Consider the following 10,025-nt stretch of genomic DNA (forward strand, 5'->3'; position numbering starts at 1 on the left):
TGAGGAGGATTACCTGTGTTAGAAACAAAACGTCCATCTCACGACTAACTCTGCCACAATGCAGAGATGCTGAGTAACTCCAGGTTGAAGATCTTTCAGGATCCTGCCCAAGGCTCCCTGGACTCCAAGTGAGCACATGAGAGCAGCTCAGCATCTCAGCTGTGGGGTTTTTTGAGGAACTGTTCAAATTACCACATCAGAGTTCTCAGCAGTCTATAAAAGCTGAGCAGATAGGAAATGCATATCAGAAAGCATATCAAATCTGGGAGGAAGTACCTCCAGTTCTTAATTGTCCATGGCTTTAAGATAGCCACAAGAAATTTGTCATGAAAATTACAGACAAACAAGAGGAAGAAAGAAATTCGAGTGATATGAACTCTTTCACTGTTTCAGAAAAGATTGGGTTTGCCTCACCTGCTATCACAACCTTTCAGATAAGTGGTAAGGTTTCTTTTTGTTCAATGGATTTATATGGATTTTATGTGGTCTAAAACAACACATAAAAATTAAATGTTGCATATTAAATGCTTTTTGCAGTGATTTGCTAGCAAATTAACAGCCATTTAAAAGTAGATGTCAAACTATCCTTTCTAACCAAAAGCTGATGCTGAGCATCAGAAAAAAATCAGTTATTTTCCTGTCTTAGAAAATGTCTAATTTTCTTGAGAAAGACTTTCATGTGTAATCGTTAAGATACTAAAATCACCAGACTCAATAAAAAAATGTAAGTTTATGAATTTTCAGCTGAATATTAAAGCTTCATTGCTGACTAAGCCATTCTATTGTAAAACCAATTAAAATATTGTACTCTTTTAAAATGAAGACTTTAAATGCCTGATTGCATTACTTTGAAAAAAAGGGAAAACCTCAATTGAGGGTAACTTACTGAATGTCTGATGTAGTTACCGATGCTTCTGAAACACTTTTTTCCTCCCTGAAGGCCAAAATTCAACAAAGCCATTTATTTCCTTTACACTTGCTGGTAATGATTGATTTTACATCTTATGACTTGTTTCAATTTGTTCTGCAGTTCAGTTTATTATTGATTTTTCATTTGTTTTGATGCATACATGCATCACTGCTGGAACCACACGTGTGCAGTGCTCTGGATGGAGAAAGGATTGCTTTGAGCATCCCTCTGAATGGCAGCCTGGGGCAAGTAAAAATGATGGAAACGGGGAGTTTATTGGTGCAGAAAGGGAGAAATCACCGCACTCACACTGGATTAAGTCTAGATGGAGCTGAGCTGGTTAAATTAGCCAAGGAAAAGATGGCCAAGCAGGCTGCAGTGCAAAGCCTGGGGCAGAGGAAGGCAGCCTGCCTTGCTCCCACCTTGCAGCTCCACACCGCTGGAATTCACTGTGCCCAAGCCTGGAGAGGGTCTAAACAGGCAGAGCTTGTAGGGGAGAAATGTGGGAGAGCTTCTACCCTTCTTCTCTTGGTTTTTAGAGCCTCGGAGCCAGAAAAAGTCATCCACTCGCTGTACTCGGACAGCCCTCAGCATCTACCTGCTGCTGCTGACGGCCGGCCAGGGGCTGCTGGTGCACCAAGGTAACGCCAGAGCCTCTGGGCATCACAGGAGAGCTCGGCTGGGAGCTCCCGGGGGCGAGCGGGGATGAGCAGACGGGTCTGAAGCCTCCGAGGGAGCGGAGAGGCTCCCCCGCGCAGCGCCGGGCTGCGGGAGCGATTCCCCCGCGCCGTGCGTGTGCTCTGCATTCGCAAAAGCGCTCCCAGCTGCGCTCCTGGCTGCAGCGAGCACTGGCACACGAAAACCACCTCCCCGGGTCAAACAGGGGTGGTCTTTATCCCCCGGGGTCCCCCCCAGGTGCTGGGGAGCTGCTCTGCCAAACACCCATTTCCCAGCCAGATCGGGCAGTGAATATTCCCTGCATGGGCTTTTTGTTTCCCCAGTATTTAAGATGCAGGGAGAGATATTGAAACTTCAAGAGCAAAATGCCTCCTATACAGAAGAGATTCTGCAGCGCTTCTCTGCCAACAATCTGGCCCTGTCGAGAGGCTCTGTTTGGAAGGACTTTCTCATGGGACAAGAAGAAAACTGGAGGAGAGGCTTAGAAGAGGAAATCACCATAATTAAAAGCAACAATGCAAACCTGATGATGAGGATGAACAACATCACCCTGGTTCCAGGTATGGCTCTCCGTGCTGGCTCTGCAGTGGGGAGACCTGGCTCCTCTGCATCACCAGTGGGGCTGAAAACCCAGTTTAGTTTAACTAGGGCAAGATTCAGTCTCCCTGTCAGTTAGTTATGTCCCCATGCCCAGGATGGGAGTCAGCTCCAGACCAGGGAGCACCTACAGGAGCTGGAGCGCTGCCCTGTGCAAGCCCCCAGATCCCCTTGCAGCTGCACATGCAGCTCTGGGCTCCTCTTCCCTCCTGTGACTTGTAGATTTGGACTCTAGGTGCCCTCCAGAAGGGTTGTGTCTCCAGCCCACACCTCAATCCCATACTGCTGTGTTCCTCACTGACTGCTGAAAAAATACCCATTAATATTTATTTCAGGGCCTCCTGGACGCAAAGGAGATCCTGGTCTACCAGGTATGTTGGTAACTGAGCCACAACTTCTCCTTTTTTCCTCTTCTTCTTTATTTCACCTAAGAGACCTTAAGGGAGGATTTGGGATTTCAGTCTCCAGACCCAGACCCTTCCCAGTGTGCAGACACCCAACACCCAGGTCATGAGGAGACCTGCTGTAAAAAGCAGGTGTAAAGCCCATGTGGAGGCTTTTCACTGATCCTCCAGGAGCCTTGGCTAGCCCACGTGCTCCTACAGAGGTCAGTGCCCACCCTGTCCCTAGGAAAGCATTGGCACAGGCTCAGGAATGAGCTGGGTGCAAGTCCTGCCCTCCACAGCCATGCCCAAGCTGCTGCCCTGGGTGCCTGGGGGTTTGGGTAGAACAACCCCTGCCACAGCCTGGAATATCTCCAGATTGTGAGGATGCAGCAGGTCCTGAGCTAACGCTGGCCCCACTCAGCAGAGGTTGGGACAGGCAACAGTTTCCATGATCCTGTGATGATGATCTAAGATGCAACCCTTGTTAGGGCAGGTCTGTAACTCATCCATCCCCACTTCTTGGCTACACTGATGAGATTTTCTGAAGGAAAAAAAAAAAAATTTAAAATTGTGTTTTCATATGTTCCTGGCTGCACTTAGGACGTTGAAACAGCACCTCCTGCCAAGCAGTGTTATTACACATCAGAGCCCAGTTGTTCAGTGCATTTTCATGAAAGATCTCCCCAATGGTCCCCATGAGCTGGGCTTGGCAGGAAGACAAGCTGGCCCCTGCCCAGCTGAGCACTCAGCTGAGCTCCAAGGACTTTACTCAAGTGGTCGTTCTGGTCTCTGCCAGCTGAAGATTGGCCTCACTGGTGACTGAAATTGTGTGAGCAAAGGATGATTAAAGAATTCGTCTCTTCTTCTTGGCCATTACTGTGAATAGATGATGTGTGTCAGCTGATATATGTATTTTACATCCCAGGGTTACAGGGACCACCAGGGACAAAGGGAGACCCAGGTAAGGCTTTTTTTGACACCTGAATTACTTCTGTGGATGAACATAAAGTAGCTTTATGGATGATTTTATGAGCAATCTCGTCTTCAGCCAAGGTGTAAGTGAGTAAGAATGTCATTGGGGCTGAAGGAAATAAGCCTACGTAAAGCTAATGTGAGCAAAAGCAAAACTTAGCTGGAAAAAAAATCTTATTTTAAAAGTCAGTGTGCAACAGCCACTGGGGGCCAGTTTCCTGCTGTCAGCAGCACCACTCTCAAGTGCACAGAGAGGGGAGTCTGGCTCAGGCTCACAGCTGTGGTGGGTGTCCTGCTGCTGGCACCGACTACACATGGCACCCCAGGAAGCATCAGGAAAGTGGTGTTGTCCTTGCAGGCACACATGGACCCCAGGGGGAGAAGGGGAGCCAAGGAGCTCCTGGTCCTGCTGGCCCAAGTGGTCATCCAGGAGTGAAAGGAGAAAAAGGAGAGATGGGGCTTGCAGGTAAGACTTCTTCACTATCTTAATATTTTTAATGTTCTCACATATATTTCTTCTTAAACTCATTCCGCATAAAACACCAGAAGAAGTTTCCAGAGGTCAGCATTCATAAAAAATCCAAGCAGCCCTGAGGATGGTTTGCCAGTCAGTGAGGGAGCTGGATAAACAGGACACCTGACCTGAACTGAAGGGGTTTAATTTCATGTCGTGCTTCAGCAAATCTCCCAAAGGAGGGCTGGGGCAAGGGGCCGTGCAAAATGTTGATTCTGCACCACGGAAGTCTCTTTACAGAGTGACCTGTGTCTAATGAAAGCCACAGATATTCAATTATCAGCCTAGCCTAGATTAAAGCAGTGATGTTTGCAGTAGGATTTCTATGGTATAAAATAATACAATATAATTTATATGCACAAGCATGTGGATGTTAATCCTCATTTTAGCGGAACCTCTTCCTGAGAGCTTTATGAGCATCTTCCATAAGCCTGGCTTTGCACACCTGAAGTAGAAGAGCTATGCCACGTGTTTCTCCCATGTAGCATGAATTATGGATAGCTGTTCCTCACTGGTCTCACATGGGCTGAAAGCAGGAGAGGAAAAGAAACCAGGGGATGTGTGTGGTGCAAAGAAAGCAGGTGATGTGTGTGGTGCAGAGCAGGGAGGACAGCTGGACAGGTTGGTAAGAGCTTCTTCAGGTCTTCCATCAGATCCTGAATGCCCCAATGCTCTCATTAGCACAGGATGCTCCAGGAGAGAAGAGTGATTGTAGGAGGAATACCAAAATGTGCTGCCCTGTATCTCCACTGTGTCTGGCGGAAGGGGAGCATTCAGTAAGGGATCTTTAAATAGAGGAGAAAACATTCCAGTAGGAGAGATAGTTTGGGGGATAGATTGGAGAGTTGTCATGACAAGCCTTTAACAGCAGGCCAGACAAACATCTGGGCAGGGAGGCTGACAGAGCCAGAGGTGGATCAGGCAGGCCAGCTCTGTCCTCCTCCGGCTTTGTGGTGACAATGTCACCGATGGCAAATGCAGGCGTGAGGCCAAACCTTGCTGCTGGTGTGGCCAGACAGAGGTGCTTCACATGCTGCAGAGAAAACAAATCTGTTTCTTTTTTTTTTGAATTTACATGTGTGTGCTGTGCTGTTTGACAGGTCCCCAAGGACAGAAAGGTGACATGGGCAAGAAGGGAGACACCGGGCTCCGGGGATTTACGGGTCTGAAGGGTGAGCAGGGATTGCCAGGAGTGCCAGGTTACCAGGGTAAGTGCAGAGGGCACAGTGGTGCCCCACTGAGGGGCTGGGCTGAGCCTGCTCTGCACTGAGGCCAGGATGTCATTGCAGGGAGCCCGGGGAAGCCTGGACCTCCTGGGCAGAAAGGAGAGGCAGGTAAGCTGTGCAGAAGGTGCAATTTCTTGTGGAGGCATAAGACTGATCTCTTTAATGTGGTGTTTCATGACAGGGAAAGCTGCAGCTGGTCTAGATCCCAGCGTGGGTAAGAGAAGATGATGGTTAGATGAAGAAACCATGCCAACATTTCAATGTCATCCAAAATCATCCAGCAGCCTTGGCTGTCTCTTGTGGGCCCCACTCACTGTGCAGGAGGCTGAGAGGGAAAGAAGGGCCATGGTCTCCTCCTTGTGCACACACAAGGGCAGAAATTGGCTGCCCTTTTGGGAAGAACTTGTGCATTTCAGGGCTGGCAGTCAGCCAGGACCTGGTTCCATGCAGCCTTTCCCTCCAGATCCCCCCTGACTGCATTGCTGAGATTAGCACTGCCAGGATTGCAGTTTGGAGACAGCCAGGTTGGCTTTGCCTTCACAGGCACAGCTCAGTGTGCAAGGGCTGGTGATTGAGCTGTCTGTCTCTCGATCTCCTTCATGTGTTGTGTGACATTTCTTATTGTGCTGCCTTCACTCAACCTCAAGGTGCAGCTGGACAACTTGGACCTCCTGGGAGTCCTGGCCCTGAAGGCAGAGCTGGTCAGAAAGGGGAGAAGGGGGACCAGGGTCCCCAAGGCAGCCCAGGTACAGCCCTGCTCAAACCTCTCACTCATTGACCTCCTGCTCTGGCCTCATGTTGGGTGATGGGTTCACCCTCACTGATTTCTCTTTGATTTTAGGAGCACAAGGCATTGCTGGACTCAGAGGTGTGCAGGGAGAACAAGGAATAGCAGGTAAAGGAGAATAAAACTGGTTTGGGGTCAGCAACACACATCGTGCAGACACCAGAGAGGGAGCTACACCCCCACGAGCAGAGCTCTTGAGTTTTTTTCTTGGAGCCCCAGAGCACCCCAGGATCCACTCCTGGGCTCTTCCAGGCTGCTGGGGGCTGACTGCTCACCAGAGGGTTGGTTCTGCCATCTGTAATGTGTGTGAGGGCTAATGGGGCATGAATTTTGGTATAAATTGAAAATGCACAAACACAGAAGCAGTTTAAGATGAACTTCAGGAGAAGATGTTTCTCCACTGCCTGTATTTTCTTGTTGGACATGGTCTGCACTGATTATGATGTGAAATAAGACACAGGTGAATAGGTGCTTATAGTGTAGACACCAAAACTAGGTGAGCTAAAATAAGTTGTAAATACTGCTTTACATAAGCCTTTATAAATGTATAAACATCAATCTTATAAATGTTTGTTTGTTTTTTATGACCTTAGGACCTCCAGGGCAAAAGGGAGCAAAGGGAGACCAGGGCCCAGCAGGTAAACTCTTACAGCACAATTTATTCTGATACAAAGATAATGATACAAAGAACTTCACATTCCACTGTTCTGCATCAATGTGAAATGTTTGTCATGGCAATGACTTTTTGCTTTCCATCCAGGCACCCCAGGCCCAGTTGGTCAAAAAGGAGCCAAGGGGGATTATGGCCCTAAGGGTCTGAAAGGAGAACCAGGACTAAAAGGAGCCAAGGGAGAGATTGGATTTACTGGTAAGGCTCTTTGCCACAGGGTGTGTGGAGCTGATGGCACATTTGGGGTTGGGACTGCAGCTCAGCCTTCCTAGCAAAGGAACGTGCAGGGTGCCAGCTGTACGCCCTGGGAGGTGTGTTAAACGACATGCAAGTACACAGAGGCTTTAGATTTTCTCAAATCCCTGATTTCACAGAAAACTGGAACAACCCACGTTCCTCTTTGCTTTGTTCAGAGACATCAGAGACACCCTGTGCCTGGGATAAATCCCATGGAAACATGGCACTCAGGAACATGCAATAGTGAAGCTATTGGAAACGCTTGACAGTCAGGCTATTTAATTACACCTTGCTAACTGTAGGACACAAAAGTTGTTCAAAAGGACCAACACTACAGCTGCTCTCCATCCTTAACCCCCCTCCCTTCCAATCACAGAAAAACATAAGACTTATATTTAAAAAATAAATAAATAAAAAAGCAAACAGTTGTTACAATGGGAAGCAAACAGCACCCCAGATGCTTTTTTCTTCTAATTGCTCACACAGAATAGTACAAAAATCCTCAGATATAAAATGAACTAGATTCTGTGTGGGGCTCCTCCATGCACTCCTCCTCTGGAGTTTGCAGCTGGAAGATGGAAGAAGTGTACCTGGGCTGGCTGCATGCTCTGGGTGCATCCCCTCTCCTGGTCCCCAGAAGGGGACAGCAATGAGTGCTTCCTGGAGGTAGCTCTGGGGGAAAGAGCTCTCTGGATTCTTCCAAACACCCCTACCCTCAAGACAAAGATGCTCCAGAGAAATGTGGAGGACTGCTGAGAGCACCTGTCTGCTCTCCCTGGAGATCAAATCCCAGGATTTAGGTCTTCCTGCAAGTACTTTGGGAGATACCGTGCCTGCTTCTGGAGATCCCAAAGCCTATCAGAGAAGTCATTTCACAGGTAACAGTGGGAATGAGATACATTTCCCACAAGTGAATGAATGTATGGGATTTTGAGAGTGGCCCTTTTCTTGGGTCGCACATCAGGAATATTTTGCTCTATGTTATCCTACTTTTCCTGCCATGTTTCTTTTGCATGCCCTTGGTCACTTCAGGATGTTCATTTTCTACAAGGGGAGGAGTCTGGACATCTCTAACTCACACAAGTATTCAGAACTAGATAATAACCAGATTTTTCCACAAGCAACTGTCAAACATTTGCTTTTCTAATTTGAAACAGGTTCCTCCGGACTGAAAGGGAGCAAAGGTGAAAAAGGAGAAGGTACTGGACTTTTACTTCTTCTCTCACTTGCCTTCAGGTAGCAGAGCTACCTGAGATCAGGACCAAAATACCCCTCTGCCCACTCTGGTTAGCCCACAGCACAGCAAACAGAGCCAAGGAGCCTGTGCTCTGAGCTGCAGCCTGGTGTCTCCAAATGCAGGGGGGCTCTTGAATGCTTTGGATTTGAGCTACCAGAAACCTCTGGTCCCACCCCGGGGATGGGAGCATCCCTCTGGTTTGGTGGTCACTGCTTCTGTCTGTCAGTGTCTTTTTGCTTATCCCTGTATGACCCACAGAGTTCTCTTCTCCTCTGAATCCTCAGCTGGCTCTGGTACCTTTGTACGAATCGTGGGAGGAGGCAGGAGGGGCCGTGTGGAAATCTTCCACAACGGGGTCTGGGGAACCATCTGTGACGACGGCTGGTCCGCGCAAGAGAGCAGCGTGGTGTGCCGCATGCTGGGCTTCAGCCGGGCCGTCTCCTTCTTCGCAGCCCCACCAGGTGAGCCCACAGCAGTCCACACCCCTGCAGGCCTGGCAGAAGGGTTACACACACTGAAAGCAGCAAGGCCACCTGCCCCTGCAGCCAGAGAGCTCCTCCTTCCTCTTGGCAGGAGGCAGCTGGATGTCAAGTGCTGCTTACCACACAACCCAACACACACCCGCTGTCCACAGGGCTCTCTTTAGGAAAAGAGGCATATTCCTCTCTCTCCCATCCCATCCAATAGGTTTTTGTTTTTGTTTGTTTGTTTAATCTTCCAAAGGTACCGGACAAATTTGGCTTGATGATGTGAGTTGCACAGGGAGTGAAACTTCAATTACAGACTGTCGCAAGCGCAACTGGGGTGAAAATAACTGCAGCCACAGCGAGGATGTTGGGGTGGAGTGTGCTTGATGGGACCCCAGGATGGGCCTGTCCTGGGAGCTGCTGCTGCCTCTGCTCTCCATGGAGCTCCTCTTCATGATGCAAACCCAATTTCATCAGGCTGTGTTTCTGTGCCTCTTTACCAGGTCATAGAAATATTGACAAAGAAAGTTGAATTTTTCACAAATCAATAACAGTTGCAAGACCCACAGGTAACCTGAAACATCCCAGCTGTCACAAAACAATTGGAGCTCAGGCATGTGAGCCAGTTCACAGCTTTTCCAGCTACCTGACATCAGCCTATCTGCAGGAGCTCACACATGTGTGACCTCTAAGTCCACAGGGGAAGGGATGGTCCACATTAGCTTAGTGCAGAAAGAGAATAGGACCAGTGCTGAAACCTGCACTTACTGCAGCTGAGCTGGATAGTCCATCTTCATCATGCCACAGTTGTAAACCTGAGCTTAAAACCCCCAGAGAAGTGCATGCACCCAAGACAGCAGATGCTCAGAAATCATCAGATGCTCTCCCTAGCATGCAAATATAAATGTTGCTCAGAAACTAGGCTGATCATATATCAAAGTGCAAAAATAAGTGCCTGGGATCTAGGTGCCACACTACCTGCTTTAGCACAGCACTTGTTTTTGACCTTAGCTAAGTCCTTTGCCTTCTCTGTCAGCATTTCCTAACCTGTCTCCAGGAGCAGCACCACTTACTTATCTGGTGTATAAAGCTAAGCTTTTCATGCCTTTAGATGTTAGCTGCTCCAGTAAAGCAAAATGATGACAAATAAAAAAATATAGCAAAGCAAGAATGAGCTATCAACTGGTGGTAAATATAAATAAATAGATAGATAGATAGATAGATAGATAGATAGATAGATAGATAGATAGATAAATAGATAGATAAATAAGCAAATGCATGCTGGAATATATAAAGAAATAAAATTATACACACATACACACACCTGTAGATATTAGGGAGAAA

At 47.9% G+C, this 10,025-nt stretch overlaps 1 protein-coding gene across 1 annotated transcript; it reads left to right on the forward strand.

Annotated features, from left to right (window-relative positions):
* Positions 1-326: 326 nt before the first annotated feature.
* Positions 327-9,793, forward strand: MARCO (macrophage receptor with collagenous structure; the record flags this gene model as incomplete). The annotated part of the gene is made up of 15 exons (XM_084209028.1): positions 327-441; positions 1,450-1,551; positions 1,912-2,148; positions 2,521-2,564; positions 3,505-3,532; positions 3,902-4,009; positions 5,158-5,265; positions 5,347-5,391; positions 5,931-6,029; positions 6,125-6,178; positions 6,664-6,708; positions 6,831-6,938; positions 8,135-8,176; positions 8,499-8,675; positions 8,938-9,793. 15 exons carry the CDS (start codon positions 327-329, stop codon positions 9,066-9,068), a joined length of 1,443 nt encoding a protein of 480 aa, XP_084065154.1. The 3' UTR covers positions 9,069-9,793.
* Positions 9,794-10,025: the final 232 nt, after the last annotated feature.

The sequence above is a fragment of the Fringilla coelebs genome, assembly GCF_963513975.1.
Source record: "Fringilla coelebs genome assembly, chromosome: 7".
NCBI lineage: Eukaryota > Metazoa > Chordata > Aves > Passeriformes > Fringillidae > Fringilla > Fringilla coelebs.